At 43.6% G+C, this 27,987-nt stretch overlaps 1 protein-coding gene across 1 annotated transcript in view; it reads left to right on the top strand.

The window, feature by feature from the left end:
* Positions 1 to 27,987, top strand: part of CRYBG3 (crystallin beta-gamma domain containing 3) — a 300,493-nt gene that overhangs the window by 233,346 nt on the left and 39,160 nt on the right. Inside the window, exons 13-15 of the mRNA XM_073616985.1 lie at positions 3,416 to 3,558; positions 9,181 to 9,307; positions 13,051 to 13,083. Coding sequence (XP_073473086.1) covers positions 3,416 to 3,558; positions 9,181 to 9,307; positions 13,051 to 13,083 — 303 coding nt within the window. The remainder of the gene's footprint in view (positions 1 to 3,415; positions 3,559 to 9,180; positions 9,308 to 13,050; positions 13,084 to 27,987) is intronic.

The raw sequence follows: 27,987 nt of genomic DNA, 5'->3' as shown, positions 1-27,987 counted from the left end.
TATCAAATTTACATTTCTCTCCACACTTTCTCAAAGACACATAAGGAAGTAATCATTGTTGAATCAGATCAGTGAAGGAATGACACTCTATCTATGCACTTCCAATGAAGTCCATTTATGCCACCAAGGTGTACAGAACACACCCTGTCAAGATTTCACCCTCGCAAAAGTGATTCTTTAATCAGGCTTAAAGTGATACTAAAGCTAAAAAACATTTTTTTACCTTAATGCATTAAGGTAAAAAACATTGGTTGTATTGCTCTCTATCCTCCCCCTTCCCTGTGTGAAGGGGAAGAGTGGGGAGAAGGGATCCAGCACTGTGCATGGCTGCATCTTTTCTCCCTCTCTTACCCTTCACACAGGGACTCAAACAGTAGCAGAAGCCATTGGCTCCTACTGCTGTCAATCAAACAAATTGAGGAGGAAGTGGGGGAGAAGCTAAGTCCCGCTCCATAGACACACAGCTCGGAAGCTAGCAGACACCGCGTGCCTCCATAGCATACAGCTTGCTTTGGGGATACACAAAGAAGAGGAGGAGCCAAGATCGCTGGCAGGGGACCCGAGAAGAGAAGGATCGAGCTGCTCTGTGCAATACCATTACACAGAGCAGGTGAGTATAAAATGTTTGTTTTAATTTTTTTTTTTTTTTTTTAATTATTTACTTTAGTAACACTTTTTAAAGCCAAAGCCCCCTGGATCTTCTAACAGTCACTACCCCTTGCTAGAATATTTTGTGTGTTCAAGAAAGAAAGGTTTGGGCAGATATTAAAATGAACACAATAAAACTTCAGACATGCATTTATTTCACTGTAATAGTGAATAATTTGCTTTTGTAGAAGAGGACTGTTGCACACCGATATTGTTACTTTTAAAAAGCTTTATTCAAAGCTGGACATGAATAGCAGACAAGACAGACCCTCCCATAGATTGCTCTACTATAAGGGGGAGGGATGGGGGCAGTCTTTGGGCAGTACTGTCATGTGTGCTGTGTCCATGCTCAGCTCTCAATAAAGATTTTTAAACATGGCGACCAGGTGTGCCGCCATCCTTTTTTTCATACTTAGACCCCTTTCACACTGAAGCACCGCTAAAACAGAGCTAAAGCTCCAGTCATTTTTGTGATGCTTTAGCGACGCTTTTCGGGACTAGCGGGGTGATAACGTGACCATAAAAAAAAGGAAAAATGCAGTTTTGTGGCGCTTTCAGGGCGCTTTTAAGTCGATTTGGAAGCGCTGCCTATTCATTTCATTGGGCAGGGGCGTTTTGGGAGCGCTCCCAAGCTGCCCCAAAGATGCTGCTTACAGGACTTTTCCTAATGTTCCGCAAGCACACTGCCCGAGTGTGAAAGCACTCATTGCACAGAATGGGAGGCAGTTTTCAGGTGCTATTTCTAGTGTTAAAACACCTGAAAACTGCCTCAGTGTGAAATTGGGACTTACATGGAAATAGTGGAGTCCTTGCGGCCTGCGTCCGAGCTTCCCGAGGCGGCACAAATAGGACTGTGAAGCAGCAGCAATTTATTGATATACGTAAGTGAATAAAATGCTATTAGATTTCCATAACTGGATTTGGACTGCACACATAAAATGCATCAGTATTTATATTTAAAGATGTTTTTTGTATTAATAGATGTATTTCTTTTCACGAATGCTTATAAAAGTGTTTAAGTCGGAAATTATTAGGGTAGTTCAATTTAATTTTGAAGCATCTCACTCGGTTACAGTTTAACTCAGAAAACTCAGATAAGTTCGTTTTCGGTAAATGGTGTCTACTGCATAACGGCCCACATGCATTCCTTTTTGATTAATCAGTGTTCAGACTGGTAACATTGCGTTTCCAGTTTCACCTGGTTGGCAAACAGACAAACCTGAGTCAACAGTGCCTTGGGTGTACTGAATACATTATAGGACTTAAGGACTGGCAGTATTATAGGTATCCGTGAAAATATCAAGCAATTAAAAAAAAAAAAAACAGCAAATGTATATGCTGCTTCTATCAGTTTCTTTCCTGCTTTTGGTGACAGAACAAAAAATGTCTGAAAATATCCCTGTGCAATTAACTTTTCAATGCATTACTGATGCACACATACTTTTTTTTGCAAAACTCTTTTTATTACGTTTAACAAAAGGTATAGACATCAGTACAATAGAAAACCACCATCAGTGGAAAAACAATAACGCACAGAATAGCAAAAAACAAACATTTGCCTCATCAATTATGCACAACCTAAAGTCTCCACTAGGAGAAAGGTTGATACCCAAGAACAGTGAGGTGCCACCCCCCATCATACTGTAATTGTAAGGATACGAAAAATGTTGAGCCCACCAAGATATAAAAACCCCAGAGAGACATCCATCATAATTCATCAATGGGAATGAAATAAATTAGTATTTTACTTGCAAAAGACTTCACCTTGATGCACACATACTTAGCCAGTCGAGAAGACCTCTCTGTTAGTACCTGATTTAGAATGACTATTTCTTAAAAAATGCTAAGGCCATCCATACATGACATTGATTTTCTTTCCTGCAACTACGGGTTGTAGGAAAGAAAATATCTCGCTTTCCCCAATCAACACAGCACTATTGTTTTCAGCCAACGGGGAGCCTTCCCTGCCAGCAGAACACAATGATTACTGCTGGCAGCTATAGATGCTGTCAGTAATCGCATGCAAAAAAATCTGACAGGCTGGATAGACTTCAGTAAAACCAGCCTGCCCTTACAGTAGATGGATCAAATCTCTGCCAGTCCTTGATGAACCGTCTTTGATTCAATCCATCTGTGGCCAGCTTAAACCAGGTAGTAACTTCCTGCTCATTGGACAGAGGTGATGATGTTGAATCACTGGCTGGAGGCAGAGAGATAACAAAGGAAGATCTGGAAGAAGAATTTCTTATTCAGGAACTCCACATGCCAATCATTGGGTTGTGCAGTGTGAAAAATGAGTGTAACCGGCTGCACAGAAGTATTAAGGTTTTTTCCAGGTAAAACTGTAACCATACAGTGTATGCATTTTAACTGTGTATATGGCTGGTTTTCCTGGAGTTTCACTTTAAATAAATTGTGTGGAATGCTCACTTACCTGGATGGGAAGCCCTCAGTTACAGTGACCCTCCTACGTGACCAAGCTGAATACTAATTCATGGCAGGTACATCAATGAAGGTGAAGCTGAACAATTGATTCACTGTCCTGGCTGGGGTCAGAGGAACTAGTATGTAGCAGCATTCAGAGAATGGTCGCTTCTACGTGACACTTCAAACCCCAGTAAGCATTGAGAGAACAGTTTATCTTTAAAATTATGTTAATTGTGTTCTGGGTATGTTGTGCTGAAAAAAAAAAAAAAAAAAAAGTTACAGTTCAGATTTTATATCCTCCAAAAATGTAATTACTGGCAAAATATTGTTTTCACTTTAGAACTTTTTGGAAGCATCTGTCACTTTGTTGGAGTCAGATTCGGAGGATGGAAAGCATGTGGATCTCTTCAATCAGACAATCCCAGATATGAAACTGGCCGGATACAACACCAGACCACAGTGTATTCATGTGAAAAAAGGAATGTGAGTAGAATTCTGAAAAATATGTGATCTTTTCACACTAGATCATCAGGAGAGTTAGTTCTGTCTATTATCTTACAGTATGTGCTGCATTCTCCTCTATGCTGCTAACACTTATCTGTGTCATATCATAACCATTCTCTATTAATAATAGTACATAAAGGCAATTTCCTCTCTGTAATGGATTATGCCTGGGAAATATTAAGCTTTAAAAAGCAGTGTGTTCATCCATTGCCTTTTACACTACCTGTAAAGCATCTGAGTTACATCTTAATGCATTTGCTGTAATCAGGACTTTTAAATGGTCAAGGAACACATTATGTTCTTACAGCAGTCAGAAAATTCTCATTCAATAATATTGTAATGGGATTGCAATGTACCTGTGACCAATATAGTGGGGGAAGAAGTGAGGGCATGTGTACAGTATGTAAAGTACTACGTACACTGTTGGTGCTATATACATACTTGTAATAAATAAATCACAGTGTAGACAATGATCAATATATATAAGATCTGAAGCATGTCATGTCCATTCCCTATTGCACACAGAACAACACAAAAAAGGTTTTAACAGGAGTCCCGTTTTAAAGGCTAGGTTCACCTTTTGGAACATGCTACATGGTCCACCCGTATTTAGGGTCAAACATGTAACATGCTCCAGCTCCTGCCGCCAGTTCCCCCACTCCCCCTTTCAGTGTGACAGCAAGTGGGGGATCTTCTCTCCGTCACTTTTTGAAAAGATGTTCCTGTGAATGAATGAACTACAAGTACAGTCATCCGTGGTGGCCTGTAGTTCTTAATGGACTATGAGGGCACCGATGAGCCGCTCTTGCAGATTATTCACAAGCCCTGCAGCTTCCAACAGACAGCCCATATGAAGGTACAGGCAGAAAGATGCAGGGCTTGTCTGCAGACGCCTGACATTGCACCCCGGATCCCCTGATCAGGGGTGCAATACTTTCCAGTCTCATGCAGGAAAAAAAGATTAATGCACATTTTCTTTCTGTAAAAATATGTGCATTTATTATTTTTTTAGGAAAGGTGAACTTGTCCTTTAAGTCTAAAATATAATGTTCCCATATTGTCAGTCTTCTGAACATTGCCAGGGAAATCAATGAAGGATCACAAGTCACCACTTTTATGTATCACCTCAAGGTAATGGCTGTAGGTTTAGGAAAGGGATAAGTAATACAATATGTTAACTGCTTACTCCATCTACTCCTCTCACCTCCTTGAGTTTCCATTTCGACATTCCTTTGGGTCCTGCTGACCATTAAATCTAGTAGAGGCTCAAGAATCTAAAAAAAAAAAACATGTCTCCGTTTACCCTTGTGCATTTTTAATGCAGATGAATGGCTGTGAATTCGCAAGCAAAATGCGCCATAAGCCTAGTGCCTTTATAGCCGTTTATTATCATTATTGTTCCATTATGGTATTTGTGTTTTCGTCATGTGATTCCATTTTTATTGACTATGATGCCAAAGGTCTTATCACACATTTGATTTTTTACATTTCGCTGTGCCCTAGTGCAAAATCAGTAGAAAGTGTTCTAAGTTCTCTGTGTACTAAGTAAATTTTACCAGGACACAGGCACAGGGAGCCTCAATAAACAACTATATGGAAGGGCTGGAAAATTTTTAATAATTTATTGGGAGAAGAAGTGCGTGGGCAAGAAAACTAGACAACCACACATGGAAAAGCAAGAAAAAAAGAACAAAGTCGTTTTTATTTTAACTGCACCAGAAATGCACAAGTGTAATTGGGGCCTTACATCACATTGAGCCCCAGGTACGAAAGAACCAGCTGTTTCCTAACAATCAATGGAATTTCCCCCCTTCTTGTCACTAACAAGGTTAGAACATGGAAGGAAGGCACTGAATGGGCTGCTAACGGGGAAATACAGACGCTTCATATAGTATGCGCCTAAACTGATTACATTATAAAAGAAATACTGATATTAAAAGTTCATATACCTACCAGGAAAGTCAGTTTTTTCCCAAATATAGTGAATACCAACATGTACTGAGTAATTCTGTTTCTGCTGTGGGCTGCTAAAGCCTTATAATGATGGAAATTGCAATTCCCAACTGATGGCAAACTACAGCTTCATGTCGTTAAGCTTTATAGTGTATTTCCCATTAATGATGCTTTGCTAATCAGTGCCCATGAAACGGAGGTATCTTAATAACAAAACAAGATGTACAGAGAGATAAAACTTGGGAACTGTGAAACAATTAAACAAATGTTTGGTAAACCTGGTACAAACCTCATAATTGACTCACTGTGATGTTTGACAACTCAGAAGCTCTTTTTAAGGTCAAATGAGAGGAGCTATTCCTGTTCAGTAAAAACATAAGTTTCTGAAACACTAAAAGCTGCATTCTGATTGGCTGCTAAGGGTTGGCATACTTTTAAAAAGCAACTTCAGGAAACACAGGGTCAGTCACTGACAGTGTTGCAACTGTACCCATGTGTAATGTGAATGCAACCAGGACCTCTTGTCACATCAATCTTTGTTGTGCTGTGTCCATCTCCTATGCCATTATGTTAGGGTGAGGCTATGTTGGCTCAGGGGTAGGGTGGTGCATCAACCGGTAAAAACGTTGCTTGATCAGATTTGAAGACTTACAAAAGATGAGACGGTGATTTAACAAGCAAGGCAAACATTTGCAGGAGAGGTTTTTTGGAAGAAAGAAAACCATTTATCATATATACTGTCTTCCACATCCATTAAAATACAAGAATGTCATGTCTGACTGGAATGTAGCTATAAATAAAGCAGTTTAGACTTTCCAAAGAACAATCGTCATTGATGTTATCATTAAAGGGAAAGTATTGTGTACTTTCAGGCTTCTTTCACATGGGCGGTATAAACAATGGTTAAGCGGAGGCTTTACCACCTTCTGACCCCACACCTAAAGCCTATGATACAGATGAAGGTGCTGTTCACATCCCAGTGCGTCTTTGCATCATGGCAAATTTAATGTGGCATGTTGAGTTGACTCAAACGTGGCCATTCAAGTCAATGGGGCTGTGTTTCAAATCAAATGCTTGGCTTATGGTTCTGGAGCATTAGTCCCATAAAAAGTACCACTCAGCAAAAAAAGGAGAAAAAAATAGACATTCAGGAGGTGGCAGCATGGCCTCCTGAACACCTGACAGCGGATGCTTAGCTGCGATTTGAAAGGCATTTGCTCTGTGTCTTTCTTAACAGCTGTTGAGATAATATTAGCCACATAGGGAGTTCATCGTTTTCAGCGAAGCTGATTTAATAAAAGAGCGGAGAATCACTTAATAATAGATGTGAAGATTCACTTTAGTCTTTAGTTTAGTTTATGTCGTGTGCAGAAAAGTTAACAGGAATTTGCTTTTTATATGAATGATTAATTAAACTCAATCTTCACAAAGTGAGGGGGATTTACTAAAACTGGGGCGTGCAAAATCTTGTGCAGCTGTGCATAGAATCCAACCGGCTTTCAGGTTTTGTTGCCAAGCTTAATTGAACAAGCTGAAGTTAGAAGCTGATTGGTTACTATGCACAGCTGCACAAGATTCTGCGTGTACCAGTTTTAGTAAGTCACCTCCAATGCATTGAGTCAGATGCTTAGGGCTGTACTTACTAAAAGAGTAAAAACTTTTCATGTAGCAAAGTGAATATTTACACTGGAAACTGGCTCAGATTTTGTGGATGATGATGCGATGTTCACTTTTTATGCCCAATCATGTGTGATGGGAAATTAAAGCACTTACAATCACCCATACTCTTCTGTAGGGGAACCTGATAGTGGCCTAGATTTCTGTTTATCATATGTGGCAGGGGTCTCCAAACATTTTAAACAAAGGGGCAGTTTACTGTCCTTCAGACATTAGGATGGTCAGTGGCCCACTATGGCCAGTGAGAGTAGAAAATGCTTTGGGCTTAGTCAGTGGAAGTAAAAAATCTACATAGTGCCTGTGGTTAGTAGGAGGAGGAATAGTGCTTCATCATTGGTATCATTGGAAGGAATAGTGCTTCATCATTGGTATCATTGGAAGGAATAGTGCTCCATCATTGGTATCATTGGAAGGAATAGTGTTCCATCATTGGTATCATTGGAAGGAATAGTGCTCCATCATTGGTGTCATTGGAAGGAATAGTGCTCCGTCCTTGGAAGGAATAGTGCTCCATCATTGGTGTCATTGGAAGGAATAGTGCTCCATCATTGGTGTCATTGGAAGGAATAGTGCTCCATCATTGGTGTCATTGGAAGGAATAGTGATCCATCATTGGTGTCATTGGAGGGAATAGTGCTCCATCATTGGTGTCATTGGAAGGAATAGTGCTCCATCATTGGTGTCATTGGAAGGAATAGTGATCCATCATTGGTGTCATTGGAAGGAATAGTGCTCCATCATTGGTGTCATTGGAAGGAATAGTGCTCCATCATTGGTATCATTGGAAGGAATAGTGCTCCATCATTGGTATCATTGGAAGGAATAGTGCTTCATCATTGGTATCATTGGAAGGAATAGTGCTCCATCATTGGTATCATTGGAAGGAATAGTGCTCCATCATTGGTATCATTAGAAGGAATAGTGCTCCATCATTGGTATCATTGGAAGGAATAGTGCTCCATCATTGGTATCATTGGAAGGAATAGTGCTCCATCATTGGTATCATTGGTATCATTAGAAGGAATAGTGCTCCATCATTGGTATCATTAGAAGGAATAGTGCTCCATCATTGGTATCATTGGAAGGAATAGTGCTCCATCATTGGTATCATTGGAAGGAATAGTGCCCCATCGTTGGTGTCAGTGGGAGGCATAATGCCCCGTCGTTTGTGTCAGTGGCAGGATTAGTGCCCCATTATTGGTATTGGTGAGAGGAATAGTGCTCCGTCTTTGATGTCAATGGGAGGAACAGTGTTCCAATGTTTACATCAGTGGAAGAAAGTATGATTGGTGTCAGTGAAAGGAATAGGGCCCCACTGTTGTAAATAAGAGGAATTATGCCCCACTGTTGGTGTCGGTGGAAAGAATGGTGCCTCTTTATTGGCGTCAGTAGGAGGAAATAATGCATCATATCAATGAGAGAAATAGTGCCCCAAGCGCTGGATAAAGGCAAGCCCTCGGGCCACAGTTTGGAGACCACTGATCTATCGCAACAATGCAATACTGATATCAGGGAACAAAGTGCCTTAAACCAGCCATAGACGGTTTGAATCTAGGCCGATTCAGCAAGAACTGGCTGAGATTTGAACCGTGTATGGGCAGGCTAAATGTACTCGGTACAACCAGCCTGCCATATTTCACAATTGTTTAGGTATTTTTACAATTGCGATTATTGCTAGTGGTTGTTCTCCGACATCCCCTGTGGTTGAAGGAAAGAAATTCACTCTGTCTATGGCCGGTCTTAGAAGAGCATTCCAATCCAATAAACTCTCCACACATGTAGGAAATTCATAAGTGATGCCATGACAAGGGCTTGCAGTCTGACCATAGGCTGTACACATTGGAGGGGGAGGGTCTGAATGGATTTAACAAACTTCCTCCACACAGCCTCCTGCTGTTGATTTTTCTGTCAAATACCTTATACTGTACAGAATTAAATAAACTGTCACTCACCTCATCTCTTCTTTATTAGGTGGGTTGCATATCAGCAGAAACATTACTGCGGTGAGCAGTATATACTAGAAAAAGGGCGATATAAGAGCCATGTGGACTGGGGAGGAAGCAGTAATACAATCATGTCCATCCGGCCAGTTCTGCTGGTAAGTTGCTGCTATGTTTTGATTATGCAAAAAATGTTTTTTTTTTATCATTCATATTTTTTATACCCGTGAACACAGTAATAGTTTGATGATTTGTTAACCTAATTATTTAAAGGAATGATCTGCTTAATTAAAGGCAATGTACACGGTCAAATGTGTTTACTGTTTAAAGTAGCTGTTTGTGTAGATAGTGTAGATATATTCCCTGTGCTGTGCTGTTTGCCTTATCTTGTAATGATGTGTTCATGTGTTGTGGCTGCAACTTATAAGTCATAACTGATTAAGTTCCCCATATCCATTTATTGCTTTAGATAGCTGGTCCCCTATGCACCAACAGGACAGGATCATTTTCTGACCTGGGTCACACAGCATCCAATGCATGCACCATCTCATCTTTGTTGCATCACAAATATGATAGTGCTAATGTATTTAAAAAAAGTTTTCTTGCTGCAGCTTTCTTTCTAACTGTGAATGCTCTACCTGTTTATGTCTGTATCAGATGTAATTACTGTGTAGTTCTCACCTACATGAGCACTAGATGGAGAGACCCAGGGATTGTGGGATATATAGTTTATTCATAGGAAGTGTAAACTCTTAAAATACAAAGGCCATGCATTAACCTGTGCAATGCCATGCCGAATACCACGTTACTATACAAACAAAAACTGCTGACACAGGAATGTGACGATTTGTTCTACTATAGACTGTGCATACAGGGCAACAAATGACACCAGGAAACTACATGACCAATGCACAACTAATGCAGGAGAAGGTAGAAATGTTTACAATGCTTTTAAAAAAGGAGCAACTATATCTTATTAATAATTTGTTTGTTAATACCTGAAAACTTCAATTCATTCAATTGATCATGGAGAAAACTATTTAAAAACTCCTATTCTGTTTTGTGTGTTGGCATTATTGCACACAGATTACATGTATTATAGCTGTGTTTTATGTTGAAATGTAATGTCACATGAAGTAATGTATCTAGACAGTAAATGTATTTAAAACAAATTGTTAAAGAATTTGTGGACTCCTGGCTGCTTTACTATATATGTTTTTACTATATTCTCCTGTGAATTTTCATAGCAGTGGGTCGTATTTTGTATGTTGCATCAGTAAATGTGACTTTTTCTTGTTTGGCATGTATTGTGTGTGTTTGCTGGGAATGAAGAGGGTGGATAATTGTCTCACTAGAGATAACTAGAGCTGTCCATGGTTCTGCAGTACATGACTACTATGGGGGATTACGGGGAGGGATGTAGCTAAAATGTTTTAGCAGGTTTGTACTTTTGTGGGTCAGTAATAGAGAAGATCATTTTTTTATTAAATATGATACATTTTTTGTTTTAAGCTATGGTATGTGCTACAGCAGTGGGAGGAAGGATTATGGTATGTGCTACAGCAGTGGGAGGAAGGATTATGGTATGTGCTACAGCAGTGGGAGGAAGGATTATGGTATGTGCTACAGCAGTGGGAGGAAGGATTTGGGAAAGTGTGCAACCATGATGGCTCAGTAGCTTTATCATAGTGATCATTCTGCAGGACAATCATGATTTCCTGCATAAAAATATACCAACATATTGTATGTTTAATTTTTTTTTAGTAGCTCGATCACACTGAAATATCACAAGAAAATAATCACTTGAGTAGCAATAGCACTCACTAGACAGATGAAGCAAATGTGTCCCCATGGTGTGAGCTCTATAAGTAGCAAGTATTGGCAGTTAACTTGGGGCACTATGCCGGAGTAGAGTACTACATACTAATTGTGTGGCTCACACTGTAGAGAAACATTTGTTCCATCTGTGTTCTGACTTTTCTCGTTCAGGTTATGTTGGCCCTGCACCATACAATCTGACAGTTGCTGTACAATCTCTTTAGAATTATCAAAACAATTTAATATGGGGACATAACTAAACAATGTATTAAAGTGGTCGTAAACCTCATACATAAAATATGAACAAAGCATACCCCTGTATAGTGTGTCTCAATTGAGAGCACTAAGTGTCACTCTTCTGTGCTTCTTCATTCCTCTCTGCTATCAGCATGAATCACTTCTGAGAAATTTTCCTGACACCAAGAGAAAAATGGTGACGGGGGGGACTCCCGCTAATTGACAGCCTCAGCTCTATTTCTGTGTGCTATATGGGGGGTCCCTTTCTTCCAATCAGCTCTAAGGGCTCTCCTCATTGAGCTCTGCAGTGTGTAACTTCAGCTCTCCACCCCCTTTTTTTCTGACAGCTCAGGCAAGCTTTATAAATTCAGCACTTTGAACAGATGTAGAGAAGAGAAGACTGCAGATAGACAGGTACAACTTACATAGGAGGATTTGTTTCACCTTAACCACTTCATACCCGGAAGATTTTACCCCCTTCCTGACCAGAGCACTTTTTACAATTCGGCACTGCGCCGATTTAACGGACAATTGCGCAGTCATGCAATGCTCTACCCAAACAAAATTTGTGTCCTTTTTTCCCACAAATAGAGCTTTCTTTTGGTGGTATTTGATCACCTCTGCGGTTTTTATTTTTTGCGCTATAAACATAAAAAGAGCGACAATCTTTGAAAAAAAAACATTTTTTACTTCTTGCTATAATAAATATCCCCAAAAAATGTTTTTAAAAAACAAATTTCTTTATCAATTTAGGCCAATATATATTCTTCCACATATTTTTGGTAAAAAAAATCTCAATAAGCATATATTGATTGGTTTGCACAAAAGTTATAGCATCTACAAACTATGGGAAAGATTTATAGCATTTTTATTTTTTACTAGTAATGGTGGTGATCTGCGATTTTTTTTTTTTTTTTTTTAGCGGTACTGCGACATTCCGGCGGACAGATCGGACACTTTTCACACATTTTTCGGACCAATGACATTTATACAGCGATCAGAGCTATAAAAATGCACTGATTACTGTGTAAATGTCACTGGTAGGGAAGGGATTAACACTAGGGGACGATCAAGGGGTTAAATGTGTGTTCCCTACATGTGTTCTAACTGTATGGGGATAGGACTGACTGGGGGAGGAGACATATCGTTGTTCCTACTTAGGAACAAACGATATGTCTTCTCTCCCCTGACAGAACAGGGATTTGTGTGTTTTATACACACAAATCCCCGTGCTGACACTCGTGCCCGCGATCGAGCGCGCCGGCCACGTGCATCAGGTCCCCCCGCCGTGCTGCGGGAGCATGCCTCCGGCGGCTCCTAAAGGGAACAAAGTACCCATATGTTGTTTTGCCCAGCCGTGCCATTCTGCCAACGTATATTGGTGTGAGCCAGTCGAAAATCGGTTAATGTATCACCTGAGGCCAGTCGCTTCACTGGGTATATGTAAGGGTTTCAAAACTGGCACGTCCTTGCACCACATAATTGGTTGTAGGTCATACAATCAGGTTGTATAGTGTATATTGTTAGTGCAGTGACTGAGCTTCTAAAAATCCCCTTTTCACCTGGTACAATGTTTGTCAGTTGGCGTGTCACACTTCTAAGCCACCTAACCAATTTTGGCTTCCCAGTGGCTTCTACCGTTTCAAAGCTGCAGTATTTAACCTGTCAAGTTTGTATTAGACTTCCTGTGAGTTTCAGCGGACCTGCAAATAGCTTGATTCTGCTGCCAGTTTTTTTTTTTATATTTGATTAATATTGTATTTCCATGTAAAAGCATTTTAACTTATGATAAAGTAGTCTTGTTGCAAAAAGAGATGCTGAAATAATGGGTTGATTTAATTTTCAGGAGCCGCTTGGACGCAACGAAGTCAAACACTTGGTAAGTGCTATTTTCTGCTTATAACACAGAAACTCTACCTGGAACAGTGAAGAATGAATTAGCGAAGAGGCTTTTGTTCTGTTCCACAACACATAGCAGCCCTCTTTACCAGTGGCTTAAACAGAACATGTTGCACTTTGAATGTGTGGCAATCATTTGGAAGTGACCCTCTTTAGTCTATGGTGATTATGAAAAATGCATAGTGCATCCTACAAGAATAAATATTTCATGAACATATTGCATTAACAGGATGCTGTACAACTTAAAATCCAGCAAATGTACAATGCAATTTTCCCCCTTGTTACGTAGCATACAATATACGTTTATATACTGTATGTATAATTATAATACCTATGTCCAACTTGGGTATTTCACCTTTGGGGGACAGTTTTTAAAATTGGTTTTAAGCTGGGCATTTCTTTGTCATCATAATTTTTCTAAACCACAAGTAATTTAGTTTGAAGTATGGCTTATTTATAATGTAAAACCCTGAGTACCTTTAAAAAAAATTAAGCTAAAGTGGGGGTCCACCTATCTATCTTTTTTTTTTTTTTTTGCGTTCATTCACAAACTTTTCTTCTCAGCATTACATACTCACATATTGTGTGTAATATGTCCGCCTGTGTCAGATTTCGTCGGAAAGAATAACTTATATTATTCACTGCAGGCGGTTTCCATCTTCATTGTGGGCATTTGAAGCCCACAAGCATTTATTTCCTGGATGTGGTGAATTCTGTGCTCCCAGCATTCAGCGCTCGTTCCCGCACATGCTCAGTGGCATCCTGGGAAGCCTGAGACTAGCTCCCAGGAGTCTGGGAGAGGCTAGAAACACACCTACTCCCACGGGAGGAGAACCAGGAAGTGCAAAGAAGAATAGAAAAATAAAAGGTAATTATGGCGATTTAAATTTCTTTCTCGAACATCACGGGACACAGAGCCTCAGTAATTACTGATGGGTTATATAGGTATCACTGGTGATTGGACACTGGCACACCCTATCAGGAAGTTCAACCCCCTATATAATCCCTCCCCCTTGCAGGGATACCTCAGTTTTTACGCCAGTGTCTTAGGTGATGGACGTGTAAAGATGTCCTGTGCTGAGCTCCAAAGGGAATATCCTATATCCTATACTGGGGCAAGCCAGGCGAACCGGATCCATTCAAAGTGTCTTTTCATGGCCGAATTGAATGGTACCCGGGCCTCGTGTCCGAAGAAACGAGGTTTTACCCGTAACGCTTCTCTTTTTAGAGAGCTGGACCCCGCAGATCAGAAAATGGCTTTAAACTTCCTAATTTCTGGCGAGGTGCTTTACGGTCCCAGAACTGTTGGATCCCCCTATTCGTAGGGGGCCCCAGTCTCTGACGGTTTTTTCAAACGGAGCCCACCGTGAGAGGTGAAGATTGGGTCTGTGTAAACAGCACCCTGCAGCTGGATAAGGTAAGAGGAGATTCCACAGAATTTTTGAGTTCTAGTGGCTTTTCTCCTTTAAGGTAAATGCATGCTATGCCTATTGTGACCACCGGGGGCTGCCAAGAGCACAAACCTGCACATGCTGACTGTCTGTCTCAGTGTTTTCATCGCTGCACATGTTTTTTCTCAGCGTCTCAAGCAGGCTGCAAAAAGGTAAGATGGAAGGGGGGATTTCTCATGTTTGAATGTTCCCCCCAGGCTAGAGAGGGGCCACAGGGGTCTAGAAAGTGGTTATACCACCCGGGCTCTGCGGCCTAATGGCCACCATCTCTGAAGATAGCCGCTCAGGCAGATCTTGTTACCAGCCTCTCTCCCTCCCCCCCTCCCCCCCCCCCATCCCCAGCCTTTCTCCAGAAGCATGACAGGAGAGTCGGCCAGCGCGGGAAGCGCTCATTTTTTTCAAAACTCGAAGGGGGGGCGGTAGAGGAGGGGGCGGGACGTCAGCACAGGTGCTTAGACTCCCACTCAGGCCAGCTGCAGGCTATTAAAGGCACTCTGTACAGGTGCACACAGCCTTCTGAGAGACACAGAGCTGACGGTCGCATGTAAGGTGGGACACAGGCATTCTCCTAGGCAGCATTTACTGAAGTAACACCAGACTGAGCATTGGGTAGCAAGGCTTTTAGCCAGACTACATCGCTCAGCGGGCAGTGTTCATTTGTATACCTCACACCTTGTTGCTTTGCACTATGGGTAGAAGAGGTTCAAGCACCCCAGGAACCAGAGACACTAGGGGATCTCGTTCAGGTTCTGAGGGCCCCCTGTCGGCAGCATCCTCCCCCCCTAAAGATGGGCCAGGGACGGCTAGCCAGGGAGAGCCATCGGGGTCAGGGGCTACACCTGCTTCTGGCACTTCAGCCCCTGTATATATTACACAAGAGGTTTTTTCCTCAACCATTAATGGTCTAGAGGAAAGATTAATGGCCATGATTACATCTTCACTCAGTGGAAGAAAACGCACTAGGCTTTCCTCTGTTCCCCAAGACCCTCAGACAGAGGAGCTCTGGGATAAAGGAGATGAATCCCTTTCAGAGGATCGGGATGGGACGGATGATTCCTCTTCGGAGGATTCAGGTGGAGAGGGACCCTCTGCGATTTCCCAAGAGGAGAAAGTCTTAGTGCAGATCCTCACTGGATTGGTCCGATCCACATTTAAGTTGCCCATACCTGAAACTGCTAAAGAATCCTCTTCTGCTTTGGGGTCACTGAAACCTTTCCAAGCAGCACATGCTTTTCCTGTTCATACTTTACTTGAAAAGCTCATTTATTCTGAGTGGGATCACCCAGACAAACGTTTTTTTCCACCGAGAAAGTTTTCAACACTTTATCCGATGGAAGAAAAGTTTATTAAAATGTGGGGAATACCGGCTATTGATGCCGCCATTTCCTCCGTAAATAATAGCCTGACTTGTCCTGTAGACAATGCTCAGATGCTCAGGGATCCTGTAGATAAAAGGATGGAATCCCTATTGAAGGATGTTTTCTCCTTAGCAGGATCAGTGGCCCAACCTGCAGTAGCAGCGATTGGAGTCTGTCAATACTTAAGAGACCATGTTAAGCAGGTCATCAAAGTATTACCTGAACAGCAGGCCCAGGGGTTTGCTAACCTTCCAGCGGCCTTATGCTTTGTGGTTGACGCCATTAGAGATTCTATCGTGCAAACCTCCCGTCTTTCACTGGGGTTGGTGCATATGCGTAGAATCCTATGGTTGAAAAATTGGTCAGCCGAAGCACCATGTAAGAAGATACTGGCTGGGTTTCCATTTCATGGTGCAAGGTTGTTTGGAGAGGACTTGAATAACTATATCAAGAGAATCTCTTGTGGGAAAAGCACTCTCTTACCTGTCAAGAAGAAGAGTAAGCGTCCCTCTTTCAAACGGACTCTTTCCCCAGCGCTGGGGGCTTCAGCCTCCAGGCAGTCTCGACGGCCGCCTTCATCGGGGTCCAGAGACAAGAGTCAACCCCAGGGACAAAAGAAGTCCTGGGGAAAGAAGCCTACTAGGCAAAACACTAAGACCTCTGCATGAGGGGGCGCCCCCGCTCACTCGAGTGGGGGGAAGACTGCGACAGTTCTCAGAGCTCTGGCAGGAGGACTTCCAGGACAGATGGGTAATCTCCACGGTAACCTTAGGGTACAAGCTGGAGTTTCAGGAATTCCCTTCTCCTCGGTTCCTCAGATCAAGTGTTCCCAGAGACCCAGAGAAGAAGCAGTCGCTCCTTCTAGCGTTAGAGCGACTTTTGTCGCAGGAGGTCATTATGATAGTTCCCGCAAAGGACCAGGGATTGGGCTTCTATTCCAACCTTTTTACGGTCCAAAAGCCAAATGGGGATGTCAGGCCCATTCTGGACTTAAGGGATCTGAACCGATTCCTAAGGATTCAGTCCTTCCGCATGGAATCAATTCGAACAGTAGTTCCCACCCTGCAGGGAGGAGAATTGCTGGCATCAATAGACATCAGAGATGCATATCTGCAGGTGCCCATTTTTCCTGCTCATCAGAAGTTTCTGCGTTTCGAGGTAGGAGGGCGCCATTTCCAGTTTGTGGCTCTGCCTTTCGGGATAGCCACTGCACCTCGAGTGTTCACAAAGATCTTGGCTCCTCCTCTGGCCAGATTAAGGGCTCAGGGTATAGCTGTCATAGCATACCTAGACGACCTGCTCTTGATAGACCGGTCGGTAGCCTCTTTGAATGGAAACTTGAGGACCACAGTCAGGTATCTAGAACACCTGGGTTGGATCCTCAACTTAGAAAAGTCTTTCCTAAAACCAGTAAGAAGACTGGAGTATTTAGGTCTGATTATAGATACAAGCCAGGAAAAAATATTTCTACCCCAGGCAAAGATCGCTGCTTTAAGAGAGCTGATTCCGGCAGTAAGGACCAAGAAGGGTCCCTCAGTCCGCCTTTGTATGAGGCTACTAGGGAAGATGGTGTCTTCATTCGAAGCAGTTCCCTATGCTTAGTTTCACTCAAGAATGCTGCAACACAGTATTCTGTCGACCTGGAACAAGAAAGTTCAGGCATTAGACTTTCCGGTGCACCTGTCGCATGCGGTGCGTCAGAGCCTCAAATGGTGGCTCATACCCGAAAACCTGCAGAAGGGGAAATCCTTTCTACCGGTTACCTGGACGGTGGTAACAACAGATGCCAGCCTGTCAGGTTGGGGAGCAGTTCTGGAACAGGCTGCGGTCCAAGGGGTATGGTCCAAGACAGAGAGGACCTTACCCATCAACATTCTGGAGATCCGGGCGATACATCTAGCTCTAAAAGCCTGGACTATCAGGCTACAGGGTTGTCCGGTCAGGATCCAGTCCGACAATGCCACAGCAGTGGCTTATGTCAATCATCAGGGAGGCATCCGGTGCCGAGCTGCTCAAAAGGAGGTGAACCAGATCTTAGTCTGGGCAGAGATGCATGTGCCATGCATATCGGCAGTTTTCATCCCGGGAATAGAGAATTGGCAGGCGGACTATCTAAGTCGCCAGCAGTTACTTCCAGGGGAATGGTCTCTGCATCCCGACGTCTTTTGGGCCATATGCCAAAGATGGGGGGTTCCAGATGTAGATCCCTTTGCATCCCGATTCAACAAAAAGATAGACAGATTTGTGGCAAGGACAAAAGATCCTCTTGCATGCGGGACGGATGCGTTGGTGATTCCGTGGCATCGGTTCTCACTGATTTACGCATTCCCGCCTATTCTGCTATTACCACGACTCCTTCGCAGGATCAGGCAGGAAAGGAAGTCGGTACTTCTGGTGGCCCCCACTTGGCCCAGAAGGACTTGGTATGCAGAAATAGTAAGGATGACGGTAGGTCCCCCGTAGACCCTACCAGTACGCCCAGACCTGTTATCTCAAGGTCCAGTGTTCCATCCTGCCTTACAAACGCTAAATTTGACGGTTTGGCTATTGAGACCCACGTTCTGAAGAGTCGTGGGCTCTCAGGTCCTGTCATATCTACCTTGATTAATGCAAGGAAGCCAGCTTCCTTATCATAGAGTCTGGAAAGCTTATATAACCTGGTGTGAATCCAGAGGTTGGCATCCCAGGAAATATGTCATAGGTAGAATTCTTGATTTTCTACAATTAGGATTAGAGATGAAGCTGGCCTTGAGTACCATCAAGGGCCAGGTCTCTGCTTTATCAGTATTATTTCAGCGGCCACTTGCTTCGCATTCTTTGGTCCGAAACTTTATGCAGGGGGTGATGCGTCTTAATCCTCCAGTTAAAGCGCCCCTAAACCCCTGGGACTTGAACTTGGTTCTGGCCGTGTTACAGAAACAGCCTTTTGAACCAATAAGTCAGATTCCTTTGGTCTTGTTGACAAGGAAGTTAATTTTTCTGGTGGCCATCTCTTCTGCTAGAAGAGTATCAGAATTAGCAGCTCTTTCCTGTAAGGAGCCTTATTTGATTATACACAAGGATAGAGTGGTACTGCGCCCTCATCCTAGTTTTTTACCGAAGGTGGTTTCTGATTTTCATTTAAACCAAGACATTGTTCTACCTTCCTTTTTTCCAGATCCCTGTTCTCCGGAAGAGAGATCTCTACATTCGTTGGATGTAGTAAGAGCAGTTAAGGCCTATCTAGGGTCAACTGTTCAGATCCGCAAGACGGACGTTTTGTTTGTGCTGCCAGAGGGTCCCAATAGAGGACAGGCAGCGTCAAAAGCTACCATTTCTAAATGGATTCGACAGTTGATCATTCAAGCTTACGGTTTGAAACAGAAGGTTCCCCCGTTTCAGATCAAGGCACATTCCAAAAGGGCTATTGGTGCTTCTTGGGCAGTGCATCACCAGGCCTCTATGGCTCAAATCTGCAAGGCCGCAACCTGGTCTTCAGTTCATACATTCACCAGATTCTATCAGGTGGATGTGAGAAGGCAGGAGGATATCGCCTTTGGGCGTAGTGTGCTGCAGGCAGCGGTACAGGGTCCTCAGGTCTGATTGCACCCTACTTGGTCGTGGTTCCCCCCCCTCAGGTAGCATTGCTCTGGGATATCCCATCAGTAATTACTGAGGCTCTGTGTCCCGTGATGTTCGAGAAAGAAAATAGGATTTTTTAAAACAGCTTACCTGTAAAATCCTTTTCTTTCGAAGGACATCACGGGACACAGAGGTCCCGCCCCTCTTTTAATACGCTATATTGCTTGGCTACAAAACTGAGGTATCCCTGCAAGGGGGAGGGATTATATAGGGGGTTGAACTTCCTGATAGGGTGTGCCAGTGTCCAGTCAACAGTGATACCTATATAACCCATCAGTAATTACTGAGGCTCTGTGTCCCGTGATGTCCTTCGAAAGAAAAGGATTTTACAGGTAAGCTGTTTTAAAAAATCCTATTTTTTTTAAACGGCATGTCAGCATCTAGGCAAGGAAGAGAATACATACAGATATTGTTCAAAATTTGGGTGGAACCCCGCTTTAAGTAGTACAATTTCATTTTACAAATGTCCTCCAGTGTAATTACATATGTGGTAGAGTATAATGCAGCCATTCTCAAATGTTCTCACATGCTTGGTACAAGCACCTCTTCAATAAATTATTAGTAACATTTAAATTTAATGCAGAAGATAGCTTTATACAAAACAGCATTATAGGACAAATATATACAAAATAACCAATTAAATCTGAACTTCAAGCAAATAACTAAATGCACAGATGAAATATGTATATGAGAGACATTTTACCCATCCAAGGATTTTTATTCCTATTTATCCAGTCTTGACATTCACAAAGCTCTGCCATACAGTGCTGTCCTGTCTGGCAGGGGAGAAGACCTGTTTTTTCTCAGCTGTAGTTAAGTAATACATACAGGCCTGAGTTCTGCTATAAAGGGATTGCTAGCGGCTGATGCCAGGTCAAATTCAGGTACTTATACAGCTTACATTTACAAAAATACATTTACTAATTTATTGAAAAACACTGTCTTGCATTATTTTTTGTCCTTTTTATTTGCCTGGAGTTCAGCTTTAAATTACCAATGTACCCAGTCACTTTGTAGCTGGACTTTTTTGAACACCATTAGATATTCGGTGGGAATTGTAGCAAAAATATCTTTCCCTTTTTATCAAGTATGTTGGGTCATAGTGAGTTTCCTAAAGTCTCTTTTCTTTATCGAACATCTTGGGACACAGAGCACCATAGTAATCACTATGTGGGTATATAGGCACCTTCAGGTGATGAGCACTGGTATACCCAATACAGGAAGTTCACTCCCTATATAACCCCTCCTCCTTCCAGGAGTACCTACCTTTTTTCGCCAGTGTCTAAGGTGTTGGTCACAAGTGCTCTGAAGAGCTCCAAAGCTAGAGGGATCCCTGCTGGATTTAAACAGCCTCCATAGACCGGATCCATCCAAAGTGCCACTAAGGCCAAGGTGGATGGTACCCAGGCCTCGTATACGAAGCACGAGGTTTTGCCTGTAAAACCTCTCTTTCTAGGGCTGGAATCCAGGACCCAGGACTTTTTGGTCATGCTACATTACCTAAAGTTTTTGCCTGGTGGGGTGCTAATACAGGTCCAAGGGAGTGGAACCCCTATAATAGGGACCCGGTCCATGAAGGTTTGCTAACGCAGCCCGCCGTGATGGGTGAAGTTTGGATCTGTCTGTTACAGCAGTATCCTGCAGTGAAAAAAAGGGAAGGGAAGAAGCCTAGGAACTGTAAAAAGTTCACCTATGCTTTTTTCTTCCATAAGTAAAATGTTGTCATGCCTAAAGTCTCCACTAGAGGAAGTAAATGCATACCTTAGTACGTTGCTTCTCAGTCAGCTCAGAAGTCCCAGCTAAACAGCACGTGTGTGGTCTCAGCAAGCCAGGGGGGATTCCTCATCCAGAACATTTCCTCCCTGGGGGAAGGGAGGTACAACAGTAGCTTGTAATCCCCCCCTCTACCCCCCCCCCTCGGGGGTTGCGGCGGAGGTGGTGGCTTCCATATGTTGAGTTTTCCTTTTTTCCCCACAGAAGTTTTTCAAACTTCCCACCTCCCAGCCCTCCCTTCCCTCCCCCCTTGATCAAGGAGCATATCAAATGCTGTCTGCGCGGACTAGGGCTTGTTATACAGAGGAGGGGGACATGTGTAATTGATGGAGGGGGCGTGGCTTAAGGGTTGGCGCCGTGTGCGGGACGTAAGTCCACGAGGAGCACACAGCGCAGGCGCTGGGGACAAGAGACAGAGACAGATGCTCACCACTAACAGCTGGAGTCTGACACACAGAACACAGGAGCGCTGGGGGCACGTAAGGTTGATGCAGGCATTTCCAGTACAGGAAATAACATTTACAACAACACTAAAGCTGAACTTTATTAGCATTGTCTTTTGCTAGACTATTTGCTCAGCGAGCTGTGCATTTAAAAAGCAGTGCCTCTGCTTTTGTAGTCAGCACTATGGCTCCCAAAAAAGACACCGGAAAGGTACCAAAAATTCCATCCCCAGGCGCTGGGAACTCCAGTCGTGCCTCCACACTGTCATACTCTTCTGAGATACCAGATATGGCAAGCCAGGTTGAGTCATTGGGACCAATTGGGGGTGCAGCTGCTTCTCACATTTCAGCCCCTGTATACGTGACTGAAGATGCATTTTCCTCCGCCCTGCAGGGCCTAGAAGGAAGATTAGCAACTTTAATCGCATCCTCCATCCAAGAGTATAGGAAGCCTGTTAGATACCCCTCCCCCACCTCAGACCCCTTACCAAGGGAACAGTGGGTAGAGGATGAAAGACTCACCAGGCGTCCCGCCTTGCGCTTGTGCTAGTACACATGCGTAGGACCCTGTGGTTAAAAAATTGGTCAGCCGAAGCACCTTGCAAAAGGCTTCTGACTAGTTTCCCTTTTCATGGGGATCGACTATTTGGGGAGGATTTGGACAAATACATCCAAATGATTTCTAGTGGGAAGAGTACTCTTTTGCCAGTCAAAAGAAAGTATAAACGTTCTTCATTTAAACTGACTCTTTCCCCTGGGCCAGGGGCATCCGCCTCTAGACAGTGGCGACGGCCTCCACCGTCAGACTCTAGAGGAAAGCCTCAGGGTCAGGCCCAGGCAGAGCAGAATACTAAAGCCTCATTATGAAGAGGCGCAACCTCTCGCCAGAGTGGGGGGAAGACTTCTGCAATAATCAGAAGTCTGGCAAGAGGAAATTAAGGACAAATTGGTCATCTCCACGGTGTCTCTAGGATACAAACTAGAATTTCGGGAGTTTCCACCATCTTGTTTTCTGAGATCAAATGTTCCCAAAGATCCAGGGAAAAGGCATTCTCTGTTTCGGGCATTAGACCAATTACTGGCTCAGGGGGTGATCGTACAGATCCCCACAGAAGAGCAAGGTTTGGGGTTTTATTCAAACCTCTTTACGGTACCAAAACCGAATAGAGATGTCAGACCCATTCTAGATCTAAAGAATCTAAATTAGTTCCTGAAGATCCGCTCCTTTCGCATGGAGTCGATCAGGTCAGTAGATTCTATCCTACAAGGAGGAGAACTTCTGGCGTCTATCGACATCAGGGATGCATATCTGCATGTCCCTATATCTCCCGCTCACCAAAGGTTTCTGCGGTTCGAAGTAGAACAGCAACACTTTCAGTTTGTAGCCTTGCCCTTCGGGCTAGCTACAGCACCCCGGGTGTTCACAAAAGTTCTGGCCCCACCTCTAACCAGGTTAAGGGCACAGGGCATAACAGTCTTGGCATACCTAGACGATCTATTACTAATAGACCAGTCGGTGGCTCGTTTGGAGCAAAGTGTACGCATTACAACCAGTTACCGGGAAAATCTGGGTTGGATTCTCAACCTAGAGAAGTCTTCCTTAAAACTGCTAAAAAAGCTGGAGTATTTGGGCCTGATCATAGACACAGCCCAGAAAAAGGTGTTCTTGCCTCAGGCAAAAATCAACTATAAGAGAGCTGGTGCAGATGGTCAGGTCGAAAGGAGATCCCTCCATTCGCCTTTGCATGAGGTTGTTAGGAAAGATGGTGGATTCATTCGAAGTGGTTCCCTATGCCCAGTTCCATTCAAGATTGTGGCAAAACAGTATCCTGTCTGCTTGGAACAAAACGATCCAAGCTTTGGACTTGCCAATGCGGCTGTCCCCAAGGGTGTCCCAAAGCCTCAGTTGGTGGTTACTAACCCAGAATCTGCTGAAAGGAAAATCCTTCAGACCAGTTATCTGGAAAGTGGTCACGACAGACGCCAGCCTTTCAGGCTGGGGAGCAGTACTAGAGAAGACAACTGTCCAGAGACAGTGGTCAAGAACCGAAAGCGCCTTGCCCATCAGTATCCTAGAGATTCGGGCAGTCCGTCTGGCTCTGATGGCCTGGACTTTCAGGTTACGGGATTGTCCTGTCAGGATCCAATCCGACAATGCCACAGCCATGGCCTATATCAATCACCAAGGGGGCACCAAGAGTCTTGCAGCGCAGACAAAGGTGAACCATATTCTAACTTGGGCAGAAAGGAATGTTCCGTGCCTATCGGCAGTCTTCATTCCGGGAGTAGAGAATTGGCAGGCGGACTACCTGAGTCGCCTGTAGTTATTCCCGGAGGAATGGTCTCTTCACCCCGACATTTTTCCGGCTGTTTGCCAAAGATGGGGGACTCCGGACGTAGATCTTCTAGCGTCCAGATTCAACATGAAGTTAGTCAACTTTGGGTCCAGGACAAGGGATCCCCTTGAATACGGAACAGATGCGTTGGTGACCCCATGGGATCAGTTCTCACTGCTCTATGCATTTCCCCCTATTCAATTGCTGCCTTGACTTCTTTGCAGGATCAAGCTGGAAAGAAAGACGGTAATTCTGGTAGCACCAGCATGGCCCAGAAGGTCATGGTATGCAGAAATCATAAAGATGGCAGTGGAGGATCCATGGTCCCTTCCACTACTGCCAGACCTACTCTCACAGGGGCCGATATTCCATCCTACCTTACGAACGCTAAATTTAACGGCTTGGCTATTGAAACCCACATTTTGAAAAAACGTGGGCTTTCTGGGTCAGTTGACTCTACCTTTTTTAATGCAAGGAAGCTTATGTTTCCTGGTGCGAATCCAAGGGTTGGCATCCTCAGAGATATATCATAGGCAGAATTCTTGCCTTTCTACAATTAGGGGTACATATGAAGCTGGCCTTGAGTACTATTAAGGGCCAAGTCTCAGCTTTATCGGTCTTATTTCAAAGACCGCTTGCTACACATTCTTTAGTCCGGGGTTTTATGCAAGGGGTGATGTGGATTAATCCGCCAGTTAGATCACCTTTGAACCCTTGGGAACCCTTTTGTCAGAGTTACAAAAACAGCCATTTGAAACAATACAACATATTCCCTTAGTCCTTCTGACAAGGAAGTTGGTGTTCTTGGTTGCTATATCCTCAGCAAGGAGGGTTTTGGAATTGGCTGCTCTTTCTTGTAAAGAGCCACACTTGACTATTCATGAGGACAGAGTGGTGTTGCGCCCTCGTCCTGATTTTTTGCCAAAAGCAAGTCCAAAACCACGTTCCAGGGAAGAATAGTCACTACATTGTCTTGATGTGGTGAGAGTGGTCAAAGTCTATTTAAAGACGACTGCTCAGATTTGGAAGACTGATGTCTTATTTGTTCTGTCCTAAGAAAGGACAAGCAGCGTCAAATCCACTGTTGCTAAGTGGATTCAGTAGGTTATAATTCAGACTTATGATTTAAGGGGTAAGATTCCACCTTTTCAAGCCAAAGCGCACTCTACCAGGGCAGTTAGTGCTTCTTGGGCAGTGTGTCACCAGGCCTCCATGACTCAGATCTGTAAGGCCACAACCTGGTCTTCAGTACCTACATTCACCAAGTTCTATCAGGTGGATGTAAGAAGGCATGAGGATATCGCCTTTGGGTGCAGTGTGCTGCAGGCAGCAGTATAAGTCCTCAAGTCTGGGGGGTGCCCTACGGGTTTTCTCTCCCTCCCCTCAAATAGCATTGCTATGGGCCATTCCACATAGTGATTACTATGGTGCGTTGTGTCACATGATGTACAATAAAGAAAATAGGATTTTTATAACAGCTTACTTGTAAAATCCTTTTCTTGGAGTATATCATGGCAGTCCACATCGGAAGAAGTTCTGGACAGCCGCACTCCAAAAAAGTTTTTGCCTTTTATTCAAAAAATATCTTGATGATATTTTTTGAATAAAAGGCAAAAACTTTTTTGGAGTGCGGCAGCCATCAGAAATTTTTGGGGCCCTTACACAGCGTTAGGCCTGTGCCCCCCCCCCCCCCCCCAGCCTGACCACGGACCATCCTACCGAATCCGCACACTGGCCACCTCACCTGTACGCACTCAACCCCCCCTCAATCCTGTATATATGTCAGCCCCCTCACACACATATATATATATAGATAGATTTATATAGATATCTATATCTATATATATATATATATATATAGATATAGATATCTATATATATATATATATATATAGATATCTATATCTATATATATATATAGATATATAGATATATATATCTATATATATATAGATATATATATCTATATATTTATAGATATATATATATATATATATATATATATATATATATATATATATATATATATATATATATATATATATATATATATATATATATTTATAGATATATATCTATAGATATATATCTATCACCCCCCACACACACACACACACACACCTGTATATATGTCAGCCCCCCCACACACACCTGTGTAAATATATATCTGACCCTCACATACACAGTGCTGTGTTTTGGCCTAGGCCAAATAAGGGACCTCACACACTCACCAGGGACCTGGGACCCTGCACAACCACCAGGGATCCAGGGAAGCCGCACAGCCACCAGGGACCCCGCACAGGGACCCCACACAACCACCAGGGACTTTGCACAGCCACCAGGGGCCTGGGACCCCGCACAGCCACCAGGGACCCCACACAGCCACCAGGGACCCCGCACAACCACCAGGGCCCCCACACAGCCACCAGGAGCCCCCGAATAGCCATTTGTGAAGGAAGGGGTGGGACAATTTTAGATGGAGGGGGGGCGCCTGATTTTAGTCTTGCCTGGGGCAGCACAACATCAAAATACACCACTGCATACACAAATCTGTAAACACACAAGGCTCTGGCCCCTCTCTGTACACCAACAGCCCCCTCCCTTTCCCCCACAGCCCCTACTTGTAAATAAGGTCTTCCTACCAAGTCCCAGGTCGTTTTCACAAAGCTGACATGTTGCTGAGAAGCATAGTACAGATTACACGAACAGTGAGCATGCACATAGTAGCCAGAGGTGGCAGTAAAGAGCTCGATGTCAGAGCTCAGTGTCAGTGACACAAGAAGAGCAGAAGCTGGGAGATCGTTTGTGTAATGCACAGCACGGCTCCCTCCACCCACCTGTCCTGCCTTCTTCTGGCCCGGGCGGGCCCCTTACACTTGTGATGGCTGTAACCCCTGATGGCGGCCCTGTATGCATTGCCAGCACCTGGGCTTCTAAACTGGAAGAGAGGTTTTCCACCTTTGTCTGACCTACCTGGAGCGGTGATATCCCCTTCCTTATCTTGATTTCTGTACTTAGTACATCATGGGACACAGAGGTCCCTCCCCTCTTTTTGGGGTTTAGATATATTGCTTTGCTACAAAAACTGAGGTACTCCTGGAAGGAGGAGGGGTTATATAGGGAGTGAACTTCCTGTATTGGGTATACATCATTGGGTGTCCATCACCTGAAGGTGCCTATATACCCACATAGTGATTAGTATGGTGTCCCATGATGTACTCCAAGAAAAGGATTTTACAGGTAAGCTGTTAGAAAAATCCTATTTTTTTCTTTAAAAATAACAAACATGTTATACTTATCTGCTCTGTGCAGTGGTTTTGCACAGAGCAGATCCTCCTCTTCTCAGGTTCCTCTTCGGTACTACTGGCCCATCCCTCCTATCGAGGGCCCCCACAGCAAACCGCTTGCTATGGGGGCACTCAAGCTGAGCCGCAGCTCCCTGTGTCTATTCAGACACAGAGCCATGGTTTGGCCCCGCCCCCCTCTCTCCTGATTGGCTATCTGACTTTGATTGACAGCATCAGGAGGGAGAATCCCAGATGGCCGAGGCACTCATGCACATCGCTGGATAGAGGAGGAGCTCAGGTAAGTATTAGGGTGGGTACTACACACAGAAGGCTTTTTATCTTAATGCATAGGATGTATTAAGATAAAAAAACTTCTGCCTATACAACCACTTTAAAGGTTTACATACCTAAGGTTTTAAAGTGATACTAAAGGCCTGGCTTTTTTACACATAACAAATAACAAACATGTTATATTTACCTGCTCTGTGCAGTGGTCTTGCACAGTGCAGCCCTGTTCCTCCTCTTCTATATCTCACGCAGGCCCACCTGGACCCTCCCCCGTTGTTCAGCCCCGCCCCTCTTCTCACTGGCTGTGATTGAAAGCAGCAGGAGCCA

The sequence above is a fragment of the Aquarana catesbeiana genome, linkage group LG02 (genome assembly GCF_042186555.1).
Source record: "Aquarana catesbeiana isolate 2022-GZ linkage group LG02, ASM4218655v1, whole genome shotgun sequence".
NCBI lineage: Eukaryota > Metazoa > Chordata > Amphibia > Anura > Ranidae > Aquarana > Aquarana catesbeiana.
This window is presented reverse-complemented; position numbering and strand designations above follow the sequence as displayed.